This window comes from Drosophila ficusphila, unplaced genomic scaffold (assembly GCF_018152265.1).
Source record: "Drosophila ficusphila isolate 14025-0441.05 unplaced genomic scaffold, ASM1815226v1 contig_414, whole genome shotgun sequence".
Lineage (NCBI taxonomy): Eukaryota > Metazoa > Arthropoda > Insecta > Diptera > Drosophilidae > Drosophila > Drosophila ficusphila.
Genome location: NW_025064328.1, coordinates 8,941,157 through 8,968,921, shown reverse-complemented (window position 1 = coordinate 8,968,921; position 27,765 = coordinate 8,941,157). Strand labels below are relative to the sequence as shown.

The 27,765-nt window shown below is 40.8% G+C and overlaps 2 protein-coding genes across 3 annotated transcripts in view; one reads left to right on the top strand and one right to left on the bottom strand.

The window, feature by feature from the left end:
- LOC108090362 (putative fatty acyl-CoA reductase CG5065) overlaps nt 1-11,375 on the top strand; it is an 18,262-nt gene extending 6,887 nt beyond the window's left edge. For both annotated transcript variants that reach the window (XM_017188988.2, XM_017188987.2), the window contains exons 2-11: nt 4,019-4,956; nt 7,146-7,262; nt 7,319-7,423; nt 7,484-7,627; nt 7,692-7,826; nt 7,890-8,010; nt 8,377-8,676; nt 8,757-8,889; nt 8,960-9,217; nt 9,736-11,375. In XM_017188988.2, the coding sequence (XP_017044477.1) occupies nt 4,510-4,956; nt 7,146-7,262; nt 7,319-7,423; nt 7,484-7,627; nt 7,692-7,826; nt 7,890-8,010; nt 8,377-8,676; nt 8,757-8,889; nt 8,960-9,217; nt 9,736-9,883 (1,908 nt within the window). In that variant the 5' untranslated portion in view covers nt 4,019-4,509 and the 3' untranslated portion in view covers nt 9,884-11,375. The remainder of the gene's footprint in view (nt 1-4,018; nt 4,957-7,145; nt 7,263-7,318; nt 7,424-7,483; nt 7,628-7,691; nt 7,827-7,889; nt 8,011-8,376; nt 8,677-8,756; nt 8,890-8,959; nt 9,218-9,735) is intronic.
- LOC108090363 (ALK tyrosine kinase receptor) lies at nt 10,047-27,765 on the bottom strand. The gene is given in 11 exon segments (XM_017188989.2): nt 10,047-16,105; nt 16,108-17,048; nt 17,119-17,326; nt 17,443-18,476; nt 18,537-18,714; nt 18,788-18,975; nt 19,042-19,534; nt 19,622-20,315; nt 20,771-20,976; nt 20,979-21,810; nt 27,528-27,765. Coding segments are annotated over 10 exon segments (5,112 nt in total). The 5' UTR covers nt 21,577-21,810; nt 27,528-27,765; the 3' UTR covers nt 10,047-15,533.

The window sequence follows — 27,765 nt, the reverse complement described above, 5'->3', positions numbered from 1 at the left end:
GATAACCACAAGAGCAGACGACATGGTTGACCACCAACAACTGGCCACCGGACAGCCGACAAACAACGGACAGCAATTTCAGGTCCAGGCCTCACTCAAAGGTTCAATAGAATAGAGGGCACAGACCCATTATGCGCACTCACACACACTCACACATGGGACCCGGGTCCACACCATACACACACACACATACACACAAACATACAAACACAGATCTGTCCAGCATCCGCCGTGGTCCGAGGTCTACGGGTTTACATAATGAGAGGCCTCCCATTGTTGAAAAGTGAAAATGCATATTTGAACTTTCGTTTGTGGTCAGCTCAATTCGATTCGATACGGTCCGCATACGAGGGACACCGATCCGAAAACGAAACGCGCTACAAAATTGCCAAAACAAACAGGTTGAGACCCCTGAAACAACAACCCAGAATCGCACGGTTCGTACGGCTATGTGGTGTGGTAATTCCTAAAGTCCATGGTCTGCATGCGGAAGCATTCGATGCGGCTGTAAGTCTATATACATGTCGAAGCCCTGAGTGCTAAAGACTCGTAATCCGAAAGCAACAAGCTCCAAATGAGGAAACAGCAGGGCCCAAAGAGAGGAGACAGTGTAGAAAAGCGCAAAGAAGAAACACGGTTAAAGACGGGTCTTCGGCCATGGGAGGAAATTAAGACAGCAGATGAGGTCGAAACAAGAAATACCCTTGGGGAAGTTCCAATGAGACTTGCTGAAATCTTGCACTCTGAACATTCTGAGAAGTAATTAGTGGGCGGTGGTTAATCAATTGAGGGCCTTCTCTCCAAATAGCACTTGTTTTCGCACTTTTCAAATGAGTTGAAGCTCAATAAGATGCTAATCTGTAAACAGAACTATTGCTTTTACGAATCATTTGTCGATTGAATAATTCAATCAAAGTTCACTTGTCAAGATATTTGTCTTTTTCTAAAACGTTAAAAACTTGTTGCTTGCCAAAATATACTTTTTGAATACAAAGATATAAATTCAGGTAATTTCTTCGCGGAAGGTACATAACAGATATAAAATTTTATTCTTAATATACAAATTTGTTCAAAGAAATCTATGGTGTTTGTATTGGTAACTTTGTATGACAAAATAACTCTTTATTAGTTTTTAGGCAGTACTTAACCAACTTTTAATCACGGTAAATCTTGAACTATTCTCACTCAGAAAACCCAAAAGGCTTAAGATTTATACTTTGGTTACCTACAGCAAAAAACCTTAAATCCTTTGAAATAGTCGCACATCCCCTGGAGGCCCTTAGGGTATTTTTAAAATTTGTGAGGCGGCCGCTTCCAAATGTCCGGCAAGTCGATGCTGATGACGATGACGAGGTTGCTGATGATGATAATGCGGCACGATTATAGGAAATGGGTCAGACAATACACGGGCACGAAGACTGGTGTGTAACTACCTTGTCAAGGCAGGTTGAATGTTGAATGTTGAATGTTTACCGTTTAACAGCACACACGCAGATACATTTCGGTCTTCATGTTTGGTTAACACGCTCTATGGGGCGGTGGGCGGTTGGCGGGTAGGCGGGGGGTGGACGGTTAGGGGCGTGGCTGGGCCAAAGCGATGGTTCGATGTTCGGTCGGTTCATTTGCCTGTTGTCGCTGGCGCGCAAATTTTCGTTGCAGTTGGTGGGGCAGCTGGGAGAAAGAGAGAAAAAACGCCAGAAAGGCGCTGGAAAGAGAGGGCGAGAAAAAGTTGATTTTCAAGAAATTTCACTTTAGAATGAAGAGGAACCAGTCAACAAAGTTGGCCAGGCCGCAGCGTCTCGAGGCTTCATTGATAAATTTACAGTTACGTGATGAGTCCGCTCTGATTGCCGCGACTCAAAGTTGTTTAAACTTTAATTATAGAGCTGCGCCGACGGAGTCGCCACTCAACTAGTTCAGCGGATATAGCCCTGCGATTTGATAACATCGCCACACACGATGATGCCCGGCCAAAAGGCAAACACAACCAATGTGCCAATTTCTTAACACATTTCTTGACCGCATAGAGAAACAGCGGACAAGCGACGAAACATTTTGCCAAGTCAGCGAAAAAAGCCCTCGAATGCAAATGACCAAAAAATAGTGCCAGCCATCTCAGGCGGTAGATTTTTGTACAAACTAAAAATTGAAAACGAAAGTTTGACCAGAAAAAAAGATCAACAACAAGAAAAACAAATTTAAATACATGCGAAGGAAAAAAATATTGCGGAATTCAGATATTTAAAAAGAAGAAAAAAAAAGCCAAACCTAAGACCTACAAAAGATCCGAAAAATAAAAGTGAAAGCCATGGGCAGCAGTAGTTTGTACCCCCAAAAATTGGTTTTAGAGACGCCACGCTTTAAACCAACACCATCATCATGACTATCTCATCCGAGCTTGACGTCACACCCTATAGGTTTGTCTAACTACCAATCAATCTAGCCAGATAGACATACACTCCCCTACTTCCTGGTTACGATCAATATTTGGTCAGCAATAAATTTGAAATTCAATTAGCAAGGCATTCGGCGAATTACATGGCGAATGAGGTCGGGGGATACTTTCTGATGTACGAGTATACCTTCTGGGGATCGAAGGTTAAACCCTTCCCAGATTTACCAAATATCGAGGGCTTTGCGCGAGAAGCGAACCTCGCGACTTGTTGTTTATCTGACATTTTTCCTTTTAGCCCGCCCCGTTGTTTCACTTGTTACCAGCGCTTGTTGACAAATTCATTAGGGATCTTTACAACCCTAGAGTCAGGAACTACGTCGGTAGAACTGTTTGTTTGGACTGCCTAAGTGCGCTGCCCTCTCCACGGGAAGGTTAACTATTTCTGTTTCGATTGAGCTGTATATTTCCTAGACAGCCATCCCCCTTATAAAGCTGAATTTAACAAACACACAGCATTGTTGACTGGGTAGATCATTCGGCTCCCCGTTATTCTGCGTCTGATGGATGCCTTATGCAATCGCGCAGGGCTACTTTGGACCTGTGGAGATATTATGACGTGTGAAACACTCTTAAGTGACACTTGATCATGCGGGTCGTCATTTAGCAATAGCCATAGAATCTGTCGGCTCAGCGCAGCTAAACGCAGCTCCACTCGGCTCATGTAAAAATCGTTTAATATAGAATAAAGTGTTCCCAGACGTGTAGTGAGCATTCGCCAACTGTCACTGCTATCGACAGTATCGTCTCCCCAGTTCGGTTCGTTTCGACGGGTCTTCAGTGCTCGGCTGCCAGTTGCCATTTGCCAGTTGCCAGTTTTCAGTTTTCAGTTCTTAGTTCTCAGTTTTTCGTTCTGAGTTCTCGCCTTGTAAGCCGATTAAAGCATTAAGCGGATTTAGCGTACTTAGCTCTATTGTGCGTTAAATTTGATTGGGATTGCGTTTGCGATTGCGGGCTGGTCGGAAACTATTTCCCAAGATCCAAGTGCCGTGGAGTGTTCGCGTTTATAACATCCTTCGACGTCATTTGCATATCCTTTTCGGTTATGGCCGATTGCCAAGCTCTTAGACGTCACTGCTCGGATTTGGGTTGCCAATCAGCTGCGGCTCAAAATGATGGCTAATTTTAGACCGGTCCCAAGGATAAATGACGTTTTGATAGAAAGATTGATGGGTTAAAAAATGGAGAGGTGGATAATTGGATGGTTGGATGGATATTGGATGGGACTTTGATTTGGGCTTGCTTGGATGTTTTGCTGTGACATAAATTTGTTGTCCTAATTAGGCGAAGGAGGTAACAGAGAGTGAAGAGGGTTAATGATTAAATAAAGGATTGAAAGCGAGATACATGGTTGTATTTTAGGATATTGGTTTATAAAGAATTCAATAAGGGATTAAATTGCGAAAGAAGAGAATAAATGTTTGTGAATGTGAATCTCATATAAAAAACAAAATTAATAAAATATGAATAAAACAGTGATATATTAAATTGTTGTTTCCTGTAATATGATCAATATTTTTGCTTTAATGGAACCTTTTTTAATATATCGGTGTTTTTTTCTTGCAGTTAAGCAGTTCACTCAAGCCTGGAATTTGTCGTAAATCGGTCTAGTTCACCCCCACCCAACCCACAGGATACACCTGAGGACGACTAACCACTCTCCTGCTGAACTTCTTTTGTACAACAACCTACCTAAAGCAACCTCCAGGACAAGCGACTAATGGAAACATGGACAGACGCTCAACGGCGACAGAAGGATATTCAACTAGCTTTTCGAAGGACTTAATTGCATAAATTTATATGAACAATTCAGCAGCTTCCAAGTAGGAAACATCAGAGTAAACACTTCCAAACCAAAATATTAAAGAGGGCAGAAGGGAGAAGAAACCAGCTAGGAAAACCCCACTGGAAACTCGAGCGCACACTGCAAATGACAAAGATTTGCTTCCTAACTTAAGGACTTAACCGCAGGATAATAGCATACAGAAGAAGAGAAACAAAAAACCGAAAGAAAAAAAGAAAGAAAGAGGAAAGCGAGGCAACACAAACAATCGAACATGTCACACGCGGCAGCCAACAAAGCGGAAACGGAAGCAGCCCCAAACAGCAGCCTCAAACAGTCCGCAGCCCCCCAGCCCGCAAACAGTCACGATGCCAAGCTGCTCAACGGCTCCTTGGCCCCCCGAACCAACGGACTAACCAACCACGCCGCCAGCGCGGTGGTGGGCACCTCCTCCTCCTCCGGCTACGGCATCTCGAGTGCGGCCGGCTCCGGTGCGGGCTCCGGCGGAGCCACCTCATCCGTCTCCGCCTCCGCATCCTCGTCCGCGGCGGCCGTGGCAGCGGTGGCGAACTCGACGGCCCTCCCCTTGCCGCCCAGCAGCAACGGCCTCCAGATGCCCTACGAACGGTTCCGGGCGGACGACGCCAGCTACGTGCCCATCGCCCAGTTCTACGCGGGTCGCAGCGTCTTCATCACCGGCGGCACTGGCTTCATGGGAAAGGTGAGTCGAGGAATTTGAACGGAAAATCCAATAATCCTACCAGGAATTAGCGCAAAAAAAAAAAAATTATTTCCACCGCTACACACTATAAACTGTTCAGTAGGTTCCTTTCAAGACCATATGGAAACAATACAACACTTTCAGTATAGTGTTTTACTTTTAATTAATTTACAATTGATTAATTTACAATAATCACTAAAAAATATATTTGAAAAAAATACTCTTTTGCTTGACATGTAAACATTTTCAATGCAGTATTGAAGTATTATTCCCGAGAATAAAATTACTTAGGCTTTTACAAAATATACTGATTTTTACAGGCCTGTTAGTGAGTTGATACTTAAGTTGATAATGCTTAAGTGAGCACTTAAAATAATTAATTTGAGCGCTGAAATTATTGCTCATTTAAGGTTAATTAGGAATAATTTCACTTGATGTTCAATGAGTAAAAGTACTTTCTGCTACTAATGGTACTTTTTTGTTAAGCGTCATTATATATTTTTTTGATTGCATCCAGTAATTGGAATTTTAATATCAGTTAACATGGAATTGCATACCTTAATAACCTATAATTTGAATTTTGTTTTAAAGAAATAAGCAAAAGAAACCCTTATATATTTGTGCAGTAATAACATATACCCTCTTATTAACCTTGCCAAAATCCCACTTATGGCCAATTCTATACAAATATATATGTGTATGTTTATTACATATCCTTTTCCAAGCCAAAAAACACCGCCACAAACTCTTATTGCATACTTTTGTGGGCCATCGCCCTGCCACTTTCATTCACGTCACGCATACGCCGCGTGTTTATTGGCACCGAATTGAACTATTGAACCCGCCGGCCTGGTTGGGCTCGATTGAAAACTCCAAGTGTTTCTCAGTCATAAAACATGCACAAATATTTGTGCGCGCGCTGATAAACAAAAACTCGATGGAACGGAGTGTTGAGTGGGTGGAATTGCTGGTTGGCCACCCTGAATTTTAGATGCAGTTTGTGTTGGCTGTTTACGGCCGATGTGCGTGTGTGCTTGACTTGGTTTGCTTGTTTTTGGTTTTTATTTTTATTTTTAAGCCGAAATGCTTGAGTTACGTTGAGCTGGCTGCACTAGACGCTGTTGACTCATCGTCGCCTGCCATGCGAAAGCTTCATAATACGAGTATTGTGACTGCGTCTATGCATTTGCTTTGGCTGAAATTCACTGCTCCGCTCCGAGTTCCGCTTAATTGTTCCTCGAGTGGAGCGGGGGACTCTTCTGCCCCTCATCCTGCTCCAAATACATCCTCCGGCTGTTGTGCCAATTTTTGTGCCAGCCATTGTTAAGCATATGCACACAGAAAACAAAACTCCTAAGCTTCAGCTATTATTAATTTGAAAATTGATCTAAATGTTATTTTTTAAGCATTCTGGCACCCTGCAATAATAATATAAAAAAAAAATTGGTTTTTATATACAATATGAGCGTTGCAAAATACAAAGTTAATCTATACTAAGTTTTAGTACTAACAAGTTTTTTATTTTTATATTGTATTAAAATAGTTTGATAATTATAATATAAATTTGGAAACGTTAGTTAACAATGGTATTTGGGTATAATATTCATTGACCAAATTTTTAAGAAAATAACAAAATATAACACAGAAATATATTAGAATCATTGTTAAACTTGGTTTAAGATCTCATAAAGTTTTTTTTCGTAGAGTTCCCTAAGTTAAATCCATTTTTTGTTAATATCGTAATTTATCTCTGTGCATATTGCATGTCGGTGGCTCCTGGCTGCGTCATTATGACATGTAATCGCAGTGGCGCCGCCCAGACTCTGAGCTCACTGTGGTGTTGTGTGTTGTTCATCGATTTTGTGCTCCTGGCACGCCCACCACCCACCGCCCGCAGAACCACCCACAGAACCACCCACTTAACAGTCCGCAGAACCCACCCACTACCCTTTTTGTCTGCTGTGGCCCGTTGTCGCTTAATTCCGGAACAATTCTCACATCGTTTTTGGGGCGTGTCCCAACCCCTACGTAAAACTGAACTGAAGTCAAGTCAAGCCAAACCGCAGACACCACAGAAGTGGGTCAAGTGTGTCCTTGTGGTGTAACATTAATCGTTTACTTGCTTAATGACTATATTCGATGATTATGTGACTAGATACATTTCGATTTCTCCCCTTTCCTATTTGCAGGTGCTGGTGGAGAAGTTGCTGCGCTCATGTCCGGACATAAGGAATATATATCTACTGATACGACCGAAACGCGGTCAAGAAGTGTCGGCCCGTCTCACGGAACTACTAAATGCACCAGTAGGTCAAAGGGCAAAAAGGCCGTAAAAAAAGATTATTTACTATTATTTTTGTAGCTCTTCGAATCACTGCGTCAGGAGAAGCCGAAGGAACTTAGCAAAGTCATACCGATTTCGGGCGACATAACCTCCGAGGAACTGGGTATTTCAGAAAAAGATCAGGTGTGATATCTAACTTACGTATTAAATGAATAGATTTTAATAGAATTTATCCGTTTTTAGAACCTACTGTGTCGCAATGTTTCCGTTGTCTTTCATTCGGCTGCCACTGTGAAATTCGACGAGAAGCTCAAACTGTCTGTCACAATCAATATGCTGGGCACGAAACGCCTCGTCGAGCTTTGCCATCGCATGCTGTCACTGGACGTGAGTTTGGGATACAGAACCCAGATTCCCGAGGCAATCTCTAAATTATTAAATGATTTTACAGGCACTAATCCATGTATCCACTGCCTATTGCAATTGCGATAGAACCGATGTGTCTGAGGTTATCTATGCACCGCCCTACAATCCCGACGATATCATTTCCCTAATCAACTGGCTTCCGGAGGATATACTCGATCAGGTTAGTCTATAAGTGTGGCATTTTAGTTGGCTTCTCTAATTAATTGTCCATTTAATATTTCAGCTGACACCGCGCCTGATTGGCAAGCGTCCCAATACGTACACATTTACAAAAGCCTTAGCGGAGCATATGTTACTTAAGGAGGCTGGTAATCTGCCCGTTGCCATTGTGAGGCCATCGATTGGTAAGTAAAAAAAGTTTAAACATTTATTAAGGATATAAGATTGACCATTTCTGTTGAATAATGGTTATAAAGTAAATAGAAGCCATGAACAAAATTATGTTTTTCCTTATTATAATATAACATTTTCATAAGACATTCAAGCTAATATTCTAGAAAGCAATAAATTGCTGAGTGATAAAAAACGCCATTAAATCTTAAAAACACAAAGGTTTAATTACGTTAATGAAGAATATCTGTTAGAAACATTTGATGGTTGCCAACAAAATCAGTAAAATATACATTCCAATATTTATGAAGTAGTAATACAATAATTTAAATTCTCTTTGTTGTACATATTCTCACATTCATAACTTTGTTTTTTTGCAGTGACTGCCAGCCTGAATGAGCCGTTTGCCGGATGGGTGGACAACTTCAATGGGCCAACGGGCCTGGTTTCGGCGTTGGCCAAGGGCATGTTCCGCACGATGATGTGCGAGAAGAACTATGTGGCCGATATGGTACCTGTCGATATTGTGATTAACCTGATGATTGCCGCCGCCTGGCGCACAGCGACCCGCAAGTCCAACAACCTACTCATCTACAATTGTTGCACCGGTCAGCGCAATCCCATCATTTGGTCGGAGTTTGTCAAACACGCCATGACGAGTGTGCGCAAGCATCCCCTGGGTGAGCGGAGAAAAAAGCCCCTGAGCAGCGCTCCTAATGTCCATTATAATTACACAATTATTATTGTTGTATTTTCCCAGAGGGCTGCCTGTGGTATCCGACTGGCGACCTGCGCATGAACCGCCCCATGAACACGCTGAACTGTATAGCCAAGCACTTTCTGCCGGCCTACATTCTGGACGGAGTGGCAAGAATCATGGGCAAGAAGCCATTGTGAGTTGTGCCAGCCGCTCCCACACAACTTTCTCAATTAATGCTCGTGGTGTACTCTTACCCTTTTTAGCGTTGTCAACGTACAAAACAAAATTGCCAAAGCTGTGGAATGCCTGGAGTACTTTGCCACACGCCAATGGCGCTTCAAGGACGACAACGTCCACGCCCTGCTGAACACACTGAGTCCCAAGGATCGCGAGATCTTCGTCTTCGACGTTCGCCACATCAACTGGGACAAGTACGTGGAGCGCTACGTTCTCGGCTTCAGGGAGTTCCTGTTCAAGCAGCGGCCCGAGTCGCTGCCGGCCAGCAGAAAGCGCATGCTCAGGTAGGATATATTTGAGATATATAATATGAGTAATCAAACGTTACAAACAAAATTTTCACACCGAACAACAAACCTGTACGAAGAAAAGTAACAAATATTTTGTGCTTACTGAACTACAGGTTTGTGCCTGGTTTTAAAACTTTGAATTTTTAAGTAAACTGATAATAATTTCATCTGTGTATGGAAGTAAAACTTTAAAGTACCGTCATATAAAGTAAACTTTATTTTCAATTAGAAATACGAATTCAATTAGCATCATATCCATTCGATTATTTATAATAAACATAATAGTTTCTTATGAACTACATATTTTTGTAGAGAAAACGTTAGTTAATACTGGATTAAAATTGATTTGATAAACTTAACACTGAGAACTGTTCAACATTTAAAAATGATTACTTGAATTGAAAGTAATTTTGTGTTGACACAAGTTCTTTCCATTTGCAATAGTTTTAGATTTATCCTTCTTTTTGTTTTCATTATTGAGTGATATTGTATTTTTATTTTTCTACTCTTAGGCTCTACTATCTGCATCAGCTGACCAAACTGGTGGCGGTGCTGCTCACCTGGCGCTTCCTGATGTCGCGCTCGAAGCGCCTGAACGACTTGTGGAGCTCCTTCCTGGAGAACGCGCTGCGGATGGCGCGCTTGATACCCTTTTTGTAATTAAGTGCGGAGGGCGACCGGCGTGGAAGCTAGGAGACAGCAGCCGCGGACATATGTATATGTGCTGGGATCTGGCAGGATCTGCGATGTTCTTCTTCTTTGCGATTTCTAAATGCTTTAACATGGCGTAAATTTTAGAGGTTTTTAGCAAATAGTTATATTCATATTTTTTATATATGTTACAATGAGTAAACAGCAGAAGCCACAATACATCATCCAACAACCACGACGCGCGGAGCATTAGCTAACTAACAGATAAAAAGGAAAGATATTGACATTAACGCAATGGGGTAATCAAATGGCATCCATCACATTATTCAGATGCAATTGTAGTTCAGGTGTCGGTTGTTGTCTCCACTTATCTCTCTCCTTCTGCGGGATTGTAAAGTTTTGTGAAATAATTTAAACGCGCAAGGAGAAAGCCCAAAGTAGAAGTGAATTCCACCTTTTTGCATAAAGAGATTGGGGATCGAGTGAATTTATGGTCGGGATTCATCGATAATGAAGCAATTTGCATGAATTAATACATACAAAACCAACTATACAAAAAGAACTTTGAAGACATACAAAAGCGATTAATTCAGCAATGATTAGTAAAGAGAATAAATGAAATTATAAGAAATGGCTTGTTATTGCTTTAAAAATTACATAAACGTAACGTAAACTATGCTAATTAATTAATATTAATTATAAATATTATTACGTAACGAGCGAACATTGCATATAAATAATACGACAAACAAAAACCAACATTATTTATAATTGAATGTAGTTTTAACATTTTTACATTTACAATTAAGTTTTCAATTTATATAAAACAAAGCAGAAGGAGCGGAATTATATACGACAGGAGACAAAAATTCAGATATACAAAATTCAATTTATGTATATGTATATGACAAAAAACGAAAACACAAGCAAAAAACTACAAAAAAATCATAATGATAATAAATTAATGAAAACAAAAAATTATATTTATATATAAACATCAGAAACATAATTTCTTAGCATTTGCAGCCTAAAAACTAAATCTAAGCGTAGCCAGAAATGGAGTTTCCAAAAAATAACAAACTATGAATGAAGTTTTTTGTGAGAAACGCAATTAGAGAAACATGATTATGAAATTTATATTTAAATGCGATAAATTAAAAAAAAAAAAAACAAAACTAAAACCTATACAAACAAAACAAACAAACAAAAACACACAGAAACCAAGACACATATAGTAAGAACATTCCATCCAGTCAGTAGGAAATCGGGTCATCAACCAACTCTTCCTCCACTTTGGACTTTTGCTTCCCGTCTCGTTTGATCGATATGGGCCAGGTAATATTGGCCGGGTTACGGCCAGGATATAGTTCGTTCTCGGGTTCGTTTTCGTGCAATTATTAAATATCTTATGTTATGCCTAGAATTTATTATGTTTTATTTCTAAATCGATTTGTAAATTGCAGTGCATCAATAAAATACACTTCCAAAATAATAATACAAATATACCAACACGTTCTTCTTTTTATTTTCCTAAATAAAAACGTTCAATTAGCTTCTAGAAAAATAAAAAAACTATCCAATAAAAATACGATTCGTATTTCGTGACAGGGGCGAGAAACTAAAACTATACAAATCAATTGTAAGCTATATAAAGTTTTAGTTCTTATTGGCCATGGCAAGAAATTGACTTTAGTAATGAAATGAATGAAAACAAATTGAAGAAAAACAGGAAAATAATCCAATCTAAAAAAGAACTCAATAAAAGAAAATTACAAAGAAAATTAGGCGGAAAGTGGTTTTACTGGCAGAGGAAGAAATGTGCCCGGAATAAAAACACATTCAATCTGGTTTTTTTGTACACATGAATTTTCACTTTTATTATTTTCTCGGTTTCTCAGTTTTTGTCATTTCGCATTTCCAGCGCTTACACGCTACCAACTTTAAAATTGTTCTCCACTCCATAGCGCCAAATATATATGCCATTAAGATATATTTATACTTTTTCGATTTTCGATTTTGCTTGTGAAATGTGCTTATGCTTAGATAATTCAAAACACTTCCTCTCGACTCACAAAGTAGGGAAAGCATAGAAAATGTGGAGATCCGAAGTTGGATGGCGGGGGAAAGTGGAGTGTGAGGGGGTAGTACGAGCATGGTAAGTGTCAGTTATAAGATTCTTAGCTGGTATTTTCTCTATAGCTTAGACCGAAGAAATTATACTATGTGAGTGGAATCCTTAAGTTCCGGTTCGCGTTCTCTGCCCGACATTGTTTTTTTTCAGCAAGTTATGACAATACGTTCGTTTGCTCTTGAGTGTGTGGTAGCATTTCTAAATGGACTTTTGCTGTTGTCTGGTTTGCTTATGCTGCATTATATATTACTTGCCACCAATCCATCACTCAATCGATCCAGCTTACAAAATGTGGTTCTAGTCTTTGCGTTTCTGTTTCTTGTTTATTATTTATTTTTTTTTTGGTTTTTCCTTTACTCGTTAAATGTAACAAAATAATTTACGATTTAAATGAAAACCATTAATTTTGTTTTTATTTTAATAATACTTTATAGCTAGAGCTAAGTTTAAGCCTGTTCGCATGCACTAAACTTGCATTTTTGTCATTTGGTTTTTCATGTTTTTTTTCGGGGTTTTTGTAGTATATAAAAATACCATTTATTGTGTGATCTCTTTACTTAGTTCACTTAAGTTTGTCTTTAAATATATATTTTTTTATATACCATTGATGTTTCTTTTTCTAAACTTCGTTGCGAATTTTTATTGTTGAGAAATGAAGTGTATGCAAAGCTACTGATATTCCAATCAAAATCGTTAATGCTGCCAACAGTGATTTATCTCGCCACTTTGTAAATGCCTTGACCTGGTTCTAAACTTCAAATACCCTTAATTCCCTATCAGCAAGCCCAATGCTGAGGAATTACAAGATTTGAAATATCTTTCGAATATCCACCAACTTCTCTTTTCAACTGAATCGGATATAAACACCCAAACCGTTTTCGATCTTGAAAATTACCCATTCTTTAAATCCATAACATAACTATCACAAATCCGAATTGGAAATAGATTTCCCTTCCAAATCAAAACCTCAAAAGCTTAAACTGAACCAGTGCCAACAATCAATCAACAACGATCTGCGGATATATGCATATGTAACTCTTTTCTTTCAGGTTGTGGGCTTTAGGTACACAAGGTAATGTCATCAGGGTACAAAAATGTCTGGGAATCCTGTTCGCAGGTGTCTGTGTATTTATACATATGCATGTATAGGGAAGGGGTCTCCTGGAGATGTGTGTAATGCATTTGAGTAAGTTCATTTCGCTTACTTGAGATGCCTCGGCACAACCATTGAAGATTCACGAACATTCAACCAAAAATTCTGTCAAGTTATCGACTCGATTAAGTGTTAAGACTAAGTGTGGATGCTGAGATATATATTCAAATACGTTCGTACACTTATTGAGCATTCGATTTTGAGCATACATGGGTAGATTTTTATTTATTTCTATTTTCTTTCAATTTATTTTTAATTTATTTTGTACATTTTAGCTTGTATGGGTTCCGGTTTTTTTTGTGTGACATGTCGTAAGTAAAGAGTAATGTAAAGTGTATGTCAGCCGGGCTTCCGGGGTTTCTTGTTGTAGTAATTAATAAATATTTTCTATGAATAAATGTTAACTTATATATGGTACCAAATTATTAACATAAAAATGTAGGCCCCTTTATTTTAATAATTTTGATAAACCTTTTTGAGCATAACGCGATAAACTCATAGCTAAAATGTATTGTCTGACATGTAAAAATCAGTTTAAATATATTTTTGTTTAAATAAAAACGAAAGCTCGGCTGAATATGCGTGTTAGCATTGTGTAGTTTTTAATGTAATTTACATGGTTTTTGGTTTTCGCGTATTCAGCATTTTAATTTACGGTTCGCTTGTGTCGCACATACATATTGGATATAAGTTGATTATACATATGTTTATATACGAGAATATGTTTGCGTGTATATAGATGTATGCGCATATAACAGTAGACTTTACACGAAGCAAAACATAGACATAACGTTATCCTTCCTATATATGTTTCGGTATCATTATCTAAATATGTATATATTTCTTTTTTTCGATTTGCTGTTTTAAACACACACTCAATTTGCTTAGGTCTAATTATACATACATAAATGCATATGCATATGCATGTATACCTACCTCAATATATATAATAAATCAAATGTGGCTCTCGGGAGCCCCGTTGTTGTATAATTAATTTATTTTCTGCTTGGTTAAATATTATTTTGTCGCCTCACTTGTATATCGTTAATATATCTTTATAAAAATTATATAATTTAAAGCTTGTTTGTTACGTTCCAACTAAATGTAAAAAACTTTCGAATTTCGATCAACACCTGAAAAAAGAGGGTTAATGATGATGAACAAATACAGGGTTGTGCTGAAAGAATATTTTACAACATTTTAAGCAACTCAAATCGAGCTGAAAGTCGTTGCGTCAACTTGGTTTTGTTAATGCTAATTTTCGTTTTTCAAACATACAACTGAATTTTCATAAAAATCACCCTGTAAATTGTAGTTTTTCTTTTTCTATCGCTTTCTATTCTACTTTGTTTTTTTGTTTGGTTTGCCTTATTACTATTCAAATACATACAATACACGTAATTCGCTACGACGGAAGCTTGTTATTTACACTATATTTTTTGTTTTTCGCTTGGAGTAAACCATACAAGAATCGAGAATCCTAAATAAAAACATATATCCTATGTTAAAAACATACGTACGTGTTGGCATATCTGTCTGACTACATTTGTGGTATTATTGCGAAATTTAATCGAGCTGTTTGCGTTGAAATTTGAACTACTTTGAGTTGGCATCTTGGTTCCCGGTTCTGGACTGCGTATTAAAAATAAACTAACGTTTCGCTCTTTTAATTTTTTACTTTAGGAATATTGTTTGGCATTTCAGTCATCAGCTTAAAACGTTAACTAAGGGCATGTAACTAAGGGTATAAAAAAAATATTTAAATTAATGTTAAGGTAATTGTAAAACTTAGATACAATTAATATATACAACCTCTCGCACAATTTCGTTTTACTCAATTAGACTTTTTCTTTTTATCGCAAAACTAATACCTGGTAAAAAACTAAACTATTTATTTCAACTAAGTTTATGTGTTACTTGCAGTTTTCTTTTTTTTGTAATCCGACTTTTTTTTTTTGGTTTTTACGCAATACAAATTTAAGATTAAATTACAATACAATTTTTTTGTGAAGTTCTCACTCGGTTTTTGTTATCCCAATTTTTTGTTTTTCTCTCATTATGGATCGAGAATTAATATATTTAATGCGCTGGTGAGGCGCAAGCAAATTGTGATTGCCCCAAAACAAGACGAACTCTTGGGCATAGCGGCGCTTACACTGAGCGAAAAAGAGCTTCCTAAAATCGGTACTATAATTCTCCAGTCAAGATTATTTGAATTTAAATTCAAAAATTCCACACTTCTCCTTTTTTTGTTTAAAGATTTTATAAATCTTTACAAATGTTTGAAGTTTTAATATTAATAAAAAAAATAAAAATTCAATCTTTGACTTGGGTATTATAATTCTGACTTGAGAACACCCTTTATCTGTGAGCTCTTAACAACTGATTTCGGAATGATTGTTGTTGTCCTTGTACCGCTCCGCGTATCCCTGGATGGTGAAGGGTGAATCGGCACCACCCGATCCCGTAGAGACCTCCCCGTTCATCACCGTTCCATTGGCCACCGTTCCATTGGTGACCTTGCCCTCCGCATCGCTCTTCACCTGGACATTCGCGTACGACTGCTTGGCACTGCCATTGGGCAATCCCTTGGTCAGCGCCGAGGGATCCAGCGTAATCCCATCCAGCTGGGAGGCGAAGGACAGAGGAGGTTGGATGGTTGTTGGCGTGGGTTGTGGTGTGTCCAAGCTGATCAGTTTCGCCTCCTCGCCGGCGGCCAGCGGAACATCGTGGCCACTCCCAGCCACCGGTGGTTCGACCTTGGACTTGGGCAAAATAAATGACGTCTCCCAGCAGTCGCCGCTGGTAGGGGCGTGGTTCTCCACCGGCCTGGGATGCGGAGCTGCGGGGGATGTCACCGCCGGCGGGGTGCAGGAGCTCATCTGCTGGCGCTGCGATTCCGGAACGTAACCCGAACCGCTGGCCACCGAGGGATTACTGCTGCCACCGGGGGAAGGGGCACCAGGTAGTCCGGCACCGCCAGACAGAACTCCTCGCCATTCGGCGGCCGGATGACCGTGTCGTCCCGCTCGGAGGCCGTGGGTCCCAGGATATTGGGTAGCGGGGCATTCATTATGCTCGCATCCTGCGTGCAGGCGGTCAGATGTTCCAGCAGGCTGATGAAGGTGGGCCGATCTTCGGGCGTGGGGTTCCAGCAGTCGGCCATGACCTTGTATATGGAGACCGGACACTCGGTGGGTGACCCCAGACGTCCGCCCCGCACCACCAGCTCCATCACCTGGGTGTTGTGCTGGCCGGGATATGGCGAACGGCCTAGACTGAAGACCTCCCACAGCAGAATGCCGAAGGACCAGACGTCCGTCTTCGAGGTGAAAATGCCATCGAGGAAGGCTTCAGGCGGCATCCATTTGATGGGCAGCATGGCCTTGCCTCCCTTGCGATAGTAGTCCGATCTGTAGATGTCCCGGGACATTCCGAAGTCGGCGATCTTCACCACGCGGCCAGGACCCTTGCTGCTCAGCAGACAGTTCCTGGCGGCGATGTCCCGATGGATAAACCGTTTGCTCTCCATGTAGCGACATCCTTTTGCCACATCCAAAGCGCAGAAGAGCAGATCCTTCATGGTCAAAAGAGAAGGTCGTTCCGGGGTGTTGCGGTTTTCCCTCAGGAACTTCTGTAGATCTCCGCCAGCGAGAAGTTCGAGCACTATATAGTACGGCTGACGATCGAAGCAGACGCCTATTAAGTGCACCATATTCGGGTGATTGAACTTGGCCATGATGGCCGCCTCCTTCAGGAAGTCCTCCTCCTTTTCCCGCTTGGGATCTTCGCGGAGGGTTTTTACTGCCACGCCCATTTCAACGGCATCACCATCACGATGGCGATACAGTGCCATATACACCTCGCCAAAAGCTCCTTTGCCAAGGGCACTAAAAAGGTTTATAACATTTAAAAATATTAATAAAGGAAACTGGTTTATTAGTTAAGTTTTTGACTCACTTGACCAACTGAAGACTATCGCGAGCCACTTGTGGTAAACTGTTGACATCAATGTGACCATTTAGGATGCCATCGCATCCGTAGTTCGGATTGAAGTTGTTCAAGTTGGAGTCGTCGATGTTGTTTCGCAATCTTGTCAGTTGTAGGTCCTGCTCCACGAGCATCTTGTGGCGCTTCTTCGATTGCTTCTTTCGTTGATAGCGATTGTCTATGGTTTAAGAAAGAATAATAATTTGTAATTAACATTCAAGTATCAAAAACTTATTTTATAAGCAATATTCTAGTTCTTAAAAGTCCAATATATTGGACTTTTTGGCTACTTACACAGCATAAAGATGAGCGCCGCAATGCAGATGAAGAGCACGGCCAAGGAGATCATCAGGATGGAGACGAGGTACTGGAAGGAGGACTTGCCCGACTCCTCGCGGATCTCGCAGGCGGTGTGGTTGTCCCTCTTCAGACTCCAGCCATCGGGGCAGATACAGCGCACCTTCGAGCGGAACTCGTCCAAGGCGACGCATCTGTAGTCGCATCCACATCCCTCAATTGCAGGAATAATAATGATGGCACCCGGTCCACTACTGGCACCCGCATGGATATCACTGATCTCCCGGAGACTTCGACTCGGACTGATGTAGGAGCTGCCTCCCTCGCCATTCGATTCGGTTAGATAGACGTCTCCGCCAGCGTAGCCACCACCTCCTCCTCCCGTATTGCAACCACCTCCGCCTCCACCAAACCCTCCTTGACCATGACGATGCACAGAGGTTCCATTGTCGGCCAGTTCCACGTAGCAGGAGTGACCACCACGACCTCCTTGGAGTAAGGCGGCTCCATTGGTGGGACTCAAGGCCTGGTCCTCCTTGGCTCTCCATCCTCCGCCAGGACCAGCTGTCTTTTTGTTCAGAGGTTCACCATTGATCTGTCCGCTTTCCGGCGGTTGATTGGGTTTCGCCTTCTGGCCATGTTGGAAGTCCTCATCAATGTACTGACCGATTCCAAGGCCTCCTCCACCTCCTGCTACCAAAAGAGGCACTGCTTCGTTTTTGGCCTGGTTCAAGAGGAACACGTAGGATCCACCACCGCCACCACCTGCTCCATTCTCGATGTAGATATTCTTCACCATATCCTGCTTGGAACGGAAGCTGTATTGACCCAAATCCAAGTCGTGATCGGTTCCGCAACCAGGTTCTTTCAGGACTCCCATTGATTTTATGCAGGCATTCTCGCCTTGCTGGCCAACCAGGAAATAAAGTTCTTCGTGTTTGTGGAGCTCCAGAACAGCCACAGCCACCGATCCTCGAGAACTGCCAACGCCACCGGAACCCAATCCTCCACTAGCTCCCTTGGCAATGATTCTGGTTAGAATTAAACACATTAGTTTTGAAAATCTTAAAGGAATAAAAGAATTAACTCACGTGTAGTGACCCTCGTGAGGAACCTTCCACTTTTGCATGCCCTTGTAGCTGCTTTGGTCCTCTACCACATGGACTTCCCGAAGGACATGCGTTTTATTCTGCTCCTTGTAGGCAGCTTCGCATTGAGCTTGGGAAGGTCCTATCATGCCACGAGTGTCGCAACTAGTTAGCTCAAGATCTAAATAAAGAAAGGATTACGGAATAATTTAGAAATTTAATATAAATCCTTATATTTTTAATTTTCAACTTACAGTTAGTATATTCAAAGTCTTTGTAAGTGGGACTCTTTAGATTCTGTCGAACATCCCAGTAGTTGTATCCTCCAAGGTGATCTTCTGGTATATTTAGCCCAAAGCATTCAGGACTTAGCGAGAAGTCATCTACAGCCACATCCGAGTAGATTCTCATGCCCATGCGAGCTTCAAATTGCAGATAGTATCTAGGGAATATTAGAAATACAATGGATAAGTATTTAACAAACATTGATTCTAAAAAGTAAACTCACTTGGACGTTATATTAGGTAGTACATACTCCGCCCTGAGCCAATCGCTACCCTGATTTTTAGTGCTCCACCAAAGAGTCGTGGTGATGTTCTCCTTCTCCTTCATCTCAACCACGGAGAGATTGATGCTACCGGGATTTTTACCAAACTGATGGATGAAAAACCTCACAACACAGGAGTTGCGATAGGGAGAGTCCGGATTTCCATGCACCGAGGGTGGCGGATTGAAGGTCTTGCTGACCATGATGGCATTGCTAGCGAATCCAATGATCGAGTTCTTCTCCGTGTTGTTCTGGTGCTGGTTCATGTTCACCAGCATGTAGTAACCGCTGGTGTTGCTCTGCAGGTGCTGCATGGTGTGATCGCCATCCGGTCCAGTGTCGTGGGTTGGAGAGGATCCCGTGTGCCGTGACCAGGTGAGCGTCGTCTTTCCGGAATCACGCCAGCCACACCAGTCCTCCTCGAAGTCACAGCGACCGCCATAGGGGATTTTATCTGGAGTAAAGAAGTTATTACAAGGTTAATAAGGATTTAAGGGATTTCTGGAAATATTACTTAGTAACTAGGATTTTGTATACCCACCACATGACTGCTGTTCATCCTCCGCCTCATCGCAGTCCCTGGTAATGTCGCAAATCCTTGGCAGGTGAATGCAAACTGGAACCTTATTGGCTGTGCACTTGACCTGCGAAGTGCTGCACTTCTCGGATTTTGTGCCTTCGGGGAAGCAGTTAACCATGCGCAGATTGTCCAGTGCCACATGACCTTTCTGGCCAGCTCGCAGATCGGGAACCACCTCGAAAACGATGCGAAAGTCGCGGGAAACTCGACCCAGTCGGTATACCTTTCTGGTCCACTGGCGCACATTGTCTCCGAGGATCTCGGCGGGAACCCAACTGCTCTCCGCCGTGTGGAGCGGCTCCACCACAACCCTCGAGAGTCCGTGGCTCATGTCGCTCTGGTGCATGTACACCTCCAGGAAGCACTTCTCCATCGTGGTGCTGAATTCCGGGGAGGTGAGATTCAGAGGTCTGGAAGATGGGTTCACCCGGGCGTACAGGAAGTGCCCGTTGGCATCGTCGATGCTATCTGCTGCAGGTCCTGGCAGAAGTCCTGTGAGATTCCGCTTGGCCAACTCCGTGCCCGTCATGATCTGAAAGCCATCCGGATAGTCCACCCACGACCAGCTGCACTGCGTCTCGAAGTTGCACTTCACGCCCAGTTCGTACTCGTACTCCGACGAGGGCGTGGCATCCGTGTGAGGGGCGTAGGTGTTCTAAAAGGATGGAGGGATAGTGTCAATTTTTGATTCCTTTATGTTTGTTGTGTTTTTTTTAGACATATCTTTTGTTTTAACAAAAAGGATTTTTTTTTTTTTAAGAAGTATGACAAATTTTTGTTTGAGCCAGTTTATTTAAACTAACCACTATTGTAAAGCTGCAGAAGACAATTTTAAAAATTTTACGAAGCAATTTTTTGGACAAATTTATAAGATTAAGTTTTGTAAAAACTTTATTAAAAAATAAAAAATCAAATTTACGAAAGATATTATTTGAAATTAAATTAGTAATAAAATTTCTATTGAATTAAATTGAATGCAGTCTTAAATTTTGTTGCCTAAAACTTATTTGCATTTGGATAACTTTTAAAAATCTTTTGTTTTTCAAGAAACTTTGATGGGTATTATGTTAATAGTGTTTTTTTGGGCAATGACCTGAAATATTTACTTACCGCATTTGGAGAGGTATCTCGGATGCGGTCCTTGATCTCCTGCAGCGGATCCGCCGATGAGGGTTGTGGATCTCCCTCGAAGTTGCCGTGTGTCACCCCGCCAGCAGGTTCGTCGGCCTGGTTTAAAGCCTTCTTCAGTTTGTACAGTTCGCTGATGGAGTTCTTCCAGTTGGATCTCTTCGGCTGGTCATCTACTCCCGCGTAGAGGGGGGAAACCTGGTGGAGTAGGGTCCACCCGAAGGACCTGCCGTCATGGCGGCCATTCCACTCGGTTGTCGTAGCTGTTCGCCATAACGATCCGCAGATCCTATTCCCTGACCCAAGCCATCGATCCTTCCAATGGAAGAGGTTGCCGAGTAGGAAGGATAACCCGCACTGCCGCCGGAGATTCCTCCACCAGGACCGCCGATGGAAGGATTCCTTAGCTCCTTTCGCAACGATTCCATGCCACCTCGACCGCCTCCCAAACTCCCGGGACGTTGAGCCAACTGCGCCAGGCGCCGTTTATTGTCCTTCCGCGAACCTGGCGCCAAGCTCTCGTAATCCTCGTACTGCGTGGCCAACGGCGAAGTGGGCTGTGGCAATGGAAGCGGTTGCTCGTGGAGTCTGCCGTTCCGCAACTGCTTGCCACCCGTTGCACCTGGCCAACTGTTGAAGCTCGGATGCTGGGACATCGGCAGCGAGCTGAAGGTGTGGTTCATGATCAGCGGTCGCTGGGCGAGCGAGGGATCTGCCAGGAAGAGCACCACCAGCACCACTGGCAGCAGCACTACCACCAAATGCCTAAATGGTGGCATTCTTGGCATGCCTGCTTTAAACCACTCTTCGATAGACTAAAGTTGCACAATTCTTTCCAAGAAATGGATTTAAGTGTATTGTGTCTTTATGGTGTTGTGATATTCAGCTGCTTAACTCCTTTGTAAGGATTGCGACCACTTGGCGCTTTTGAAGTTCTTCAAGTGCAGGCAGCTCATCGCTAAAGCTCTCACCCACAGGTGAGTGTGTTCTGTTTCCTAATTAATTGCCACCGCCGTTTGATTCTGTAGAGGAAAAAAGTGGAAAAGCGGGAAATTTGTTACTCAAAAAGCTCTAATTAATCAGCTCCATGGACGTTTGACTTTTGAGAGGAGATAATGCAGCCCACGTAATGACATTTCATAATGCACGAGTATTAGAAATTGGGCGGCCCACACGGCCACATGCGTCCTGTTTCAAAGGACCTCCTTTCCCTCGCTCCCCTCGTCCTGCCAACGAATCAATGAGAGTGCTGTGTTTGCCCCAAGGCAAACAATTTAGCAGCCCAAGGCCCAAAATTGCAATAAGGCAGCCTTTATTGGAAAACGTGTTTTTCGTGGCAAACCGAATTTTCCTTTCGGGCAAAGAAAGCCAGTCGATGGCAGGGCTTCCGATTACCTGGCAAAGCCTGATGAAGATGCACATTGTTGCCTGAGATGCAGATGCTGATTGTGCCCTTCAATTTACTTTTCTTAATTTGGAATTGGTGAAATTTGGGACTGCCGTTCTTTTTTGAATTCATGTGGAGGCGTCCTATTTTTATATGAAAATGTTTGCCTTACAGGTAGAATGCAAAATATCCTGATGGGCTTACGACTTTTTATATTCAATTGTGGCTAAAAAATATTCTTTTGATTACTATACATTCCACATATCCCTTCATTACTTTAATTACTTTGATGATTGTTTCAAGGGGAATAAACGTATGAATATATTATAAACATGACCACTTTAAAACATAGTGAAGAAAATCGCATTTGAAAACTGTGAAATGTTGTGCGATACTTCATTACCAGCTATATTCCCAGATACTTATATTTATAATAGTACCATGCTTTTCACTTTCAAATAAATTTCGGTTATATTGTTTATATTGGAACTATATTTTTTTTTATAAATTCCCCTTTGGATATCACTACAAAGCATTGCCCATCATAAATAAAAATTGAATTTTACTTATCCAAAATATAGCTTATTTGATTGATTTTGTGATGGGAAAACAGCAACTGGCCTGATTCCACAATTCTAAAAATACAATCATAGTTCTTTTGAATAGTTTAGCCGCACATGTCGAAATATCTTTCTTATAATTATTTAGCTTTTAGGCGAATCAATCTATTTTTCTTGTATAGGCACAGGCATTTTCTCTGACGCTGTTCCACAAACACACACTTTCGCAATCACACACTTACATTCGGATACTGGTATTTTCTCGCATTTTACTTTCGGGATTTTTTTGCCTGCCAAATGAGAACTGCATTTATTTTATTTGATTTTGCAGACATCATTTCTTTTATTTTTTCTTGTGGATACTAGACAGAAAAAGACGACTAAAACGAACAGAAAAGGAGTTTAAAAGAAAGAGTGAAAAAGAAAAGTTGGAAAACTTTGTAGTTGTTGCTAGCCTTTCGCTTTTTCGCATTTTCTATTATTTTGGCCAAGCGAGGACCCAAAAAAAAAAATATATATTTCAGGTTGGGAAAGCGAAAAAGTAGGGAAATTTTCCTCAGCAAAAAAAAAAAAAAAAAATAAGAAAAAGTTTCCTAGTATGTGTGTGTGTAACTTCATAGTACGCAAAGTATAGCATACAAAATGGCTGTCGCGAAAACAACAACAAAGCGGAATTGTAAATACGCACACACACTAAGAGCTCCAAAACACGCCTCGTAAAAAAAGGAAAAAGAAAAGCGAAAATGAAAAAAGCAGCGAGAACTCGAGAGTTTTCCTTCTCTCTACGGGGAATTGCAGCGAGTGCAGAAAACGGAAACGCAACTGAAGCTGAAAGTCCTGCGAGTAACGGTGAAGCGGGAAAGCGGGAAAGCGGTAAGCCAACTAGCTGAAACTACACATGCATGCAAAACGCCCACCTCCCCCAACTTTTATCCCTCGCAAAATCTGTGAATTCGAGGAGCAGGAAGCGAACTCGAGTTGAGGCAAAAGTTCAAGACTCGGACAAGTGCCAGAAGTAACGAGGGTTTCGCTGGGGAGCGCAATTAGAGAGGCGCAAGATGAATATACATCAGGTAGATCAATTAGGAATCTTTGCAAGTGATAATTTTCTATAGAGATTTAATCTAGTCGAACCAACACCACTGATGCTTTTATCGGCACTCAAGCTTATTTAGTTTATTGGCATTAAGAAAAAAAGCTAATTCATTAAAAAGATGAATCCATAAAGGTTTTGTTCAAAACGCAATTGTCTAGCTCCGTTGTTCATTACTTCGTTTTTATATATTAAAAAAAAGAATAGATTAACTAAAATAAACAGTTTTATACCCCATTTTGTACTCCAAACAAAAATGTAAATAATTTGTAAAATTGATCAACAATTATCATTTAGCAGAAAAAAAAGTTGAAAAAAAGAAAAGAAATTTTGCTTTACTGTACGCGCCTTTTAAATTTACTATGATGCTCTTTTGATATAATTATCTTTGAAATCAATGATTCCCAAAATAAAAGCATTATTTAATTGTTCTCCTATGTAAAAATATATTGCTTGTATTTCATCAATTGATAATATTTGTTTAAAAGAAATTAGCAGTATAGGACTATCATATGTTGGTTAATAATATTTTTAACGAATTAAAAAAAGAATTTATTTTTTCCAGTCATACTCTTATTCTTAATGATTTTCTAATAACTAGTGTATCAAATATGTAATCAACCAAATAAACTTAAATTAGAAAATATTGTATTGCTTATCATTACACAGAATTTTAGGGACCTATAAATAGTTACGTTCCCAAAACCCTAATGCTAATTTTTTGAAAAGGTTTTACCATTATTGAATGTTTAACTGACTCTCAAGTATTTAAAAAGTTATTTCCTTTAAAACTAACCTTGGCAATAATAGCTATACCATTAGACACTTTTAATCAAGAGAAACCGCAGTAATATTTTCCTAATTCCGAAGAGAAGCAACAAAAGGGCCCAAGCACATGGACAGTATCCTTGGTCGGTATTTTGCAGATACACACACAGTGCCGCCGCAGGACAACAGCAACAACAACAACAACAACGAGAACAACAGCATTAGAAGGAGCGAGTGGAGGCTGCGTCAACGTCGCAAATATTGCGCTGCCTGCTGCCCCAAACTCCTGCGGATGGTGGATGGTGGCAAGGATTTGCCAGGATGCGAGACGCAGCTTCGGTTTCGTTGACTGCGCAGGATACACACACACATAGGGCACACTTCGCTACTAATGGCGCAGACAAATTGTTTTGCGTATCTCACAGATACAGAGGAGCCGAGGCGCACAAAAGATACTACAGAAAAAAACACACCACACATACACACGCACACACACATACACACACTTGGAAGTAACGAAATTTTTCCTGCAGCTCAACAAATTTTTCATTAGATTTAACTCTATTTTTCACATCATTATGGATACTTTTTGGTTTCTTAAGCAACTGATTTCTTAAGTATTATAGAATATGTAATCGCTTTTACCATAACGCACTCATTTTTGTGGTATCGAAAATTTGATCCTGCTGCCTGTGAATTATGTATAGTGTAGAGGAAAATATGTTTTTTTTCCGAAGAAAATGATGGAGTTTTCAGTTTCACTTTTCACGTTTCCTTTTCTTTTTCATTTGCTATTGATAATATTTGCCCACTGGTGTTGTAGTATAAATTTCTTTAGCACTGTTGTTATAGTACTGTATTGTTTTTTCTTCAGGACTTTTTTTTGTGGTATTTCTTGTTTTTTTTTTTGCAGGCCGTCTATCCGCGTATCTGAGGGATACTTGCGCGCACGACGCTCGGCAAACGAAGACTGAAATGTGGGGAAATTCGAAAGTGCCCGGCCAGCATCCTTGGCATCGGAATCGGCATCGGCATCTCGCGTCGGGGGCTAAACGAATATCCTGCGCTGAAATCGAGCCACAGGATACCCGAGCTCGCAGTTACAGATGCGTTTGAGTTGAGGAAATTTCCCCCCCAACTCGCTGGATTTTCCACAGAATTCGCTCGTTCTCTCATTTTTCAGGCGGCGAAAGCTGTTGCTGTTTTCGACCAAATGTGAAAGTGGGAAAAGTAAGGGAAAGGGAGGGGCTAGGGGGCGGTTACAGTGGCGCACTCTGGCGGTCGGCATAAGCTGGGAAATTAATGCAAACTGCTGGAAATTGAATTTAGCTACATCAGCCGCTGCAGTGGCAAAACCCCTCATCCGAAGTAGGATTGCAGGAGGGGGGATCCGATGGGCCTGCTTGTGCGTCAGTTTCAGTCAGAACTGCGTTTCCGCTTTCAATTTGCAGTGCATTAGGACCCCCATCCTGCGTCCTTTCGTCCTGCGATGTAATATCACCTAATCAGCGCCACGGATGCGACACAAATGCATTTATCTTGCTCCTATCTTACGCCCCGGAGATTGTGACGTGCCGACATGTAAACCGGACACACACTTGTAATTTAAATAAGCCTCCTCTGAACAAAAGGACTTTCTGTCTCGATGCCAACAGGTGCCGTAGGCCAGGCTTAAAAAGCTGGATACTAAGTGCACAGGAAATAATTCAATTCTCTGCATTTCCTTGGCTGCTTTGAAAGTGCAATTTGTCAATTAGCTCATGATAAAAGGGCAAACGGCTATACGCCAAATATAGAAATGTGCATGGGCTTATCTGCGCGAGAATGAAGAAGTCTTGCCATCTTAGGAATATATATGAATTAATAAGATGATAATATAAGTATATTCTAGTTAACTAAGAGAAAAAAGTAAAAACAAAATCACTTGGTTATTCTGGGCATTCAATAACACATAATACATAATACATTTAATATACACAATGAATTTATAATTATAGCTGATTTATTTTGTTGCGAAATCTGAACTTACTACACAATTATTAAAATGGTATTACATTGGGAGAAAATCAATTTGAAAAAAGGTAATAAAACCGAACAAGGTTTCAATGTAATTCCCTAGAAAAAATAATTTAATTTGTTTTTTATTAAATGTAGAATTTCGAAAAAATTTAAATTAAAATAGCCTTTTACGTTTGGGTACAAATCAATAGCTCTGAATACATCTTCAGTTTTCCAATTAAAAATAGGCTAATATTTTTTAGTTCTGCATAAACAACGTCAACTAATGACGACAACAAACGGAAATGGGCGACACAGACATAGCGACAACTAAAATTAATATAGAATCGCGCAGATAAAAGTACATGTACAGATATGTGTACGATAATATATCTGTGGAAGACGCCAATATATGCAAATATATTTATAAGTGTCGGCGGCAGCTGAAGAAAATCGCAGACAGCGGAAAAAATAGAGAACGAGACGAAGTCGAGGAGAAATACTGGGATGATCACAAGAAAAAACCTCAGTATTCACTTTTGTCACTAAGGACGGACAACCACAAAGGTGACGAATTGCATCTCAAAAGCACAATTTAAAGTCAAAATCCTGATATCAACTGAAAGATTTCAATACAAAAAGTAATGAGTAATCACACTATTAACCTTTTACCTCAACGAACTAATTTTTTCAAAAGTCTTTGTTTGCTTTTTAAATTTATAAAAATATATATTCTTTTTTCGTTGGGTTCCCTATTTTAAAAAGCCAAATGGTGCCGTAAAGTGTTTAGAGACGCGCAAATTGCGCGAAGTGTTCCCAAAATGGCACATAAAATATTCCGAATACGCAGTTCGCATCTAGCAGATGCACTTCGCCAGAAAGTCTATATATATTTATAAATAGATTTCAGATTATATGGAGGGGAAAACTCACGCAGTTCCGAGGGAAAGTGTGCCCGGCACGTGTCGCGTCTGAGAAAAGAGTTTATTCCACTATTTATATCACTTGGTCTTCAATTATATTCACTTAGAGCCGCGTGTATCTCGCGGATACTTTCTATTCTGCGACTACGTGAGAGTATATCTCGTGGATATGTGTCTTGTTCTTCTGGTGTGACATCCGCTGAGCGACTGAGAGATGCGACTGTTCGACAACTACTGAACAGAACTAT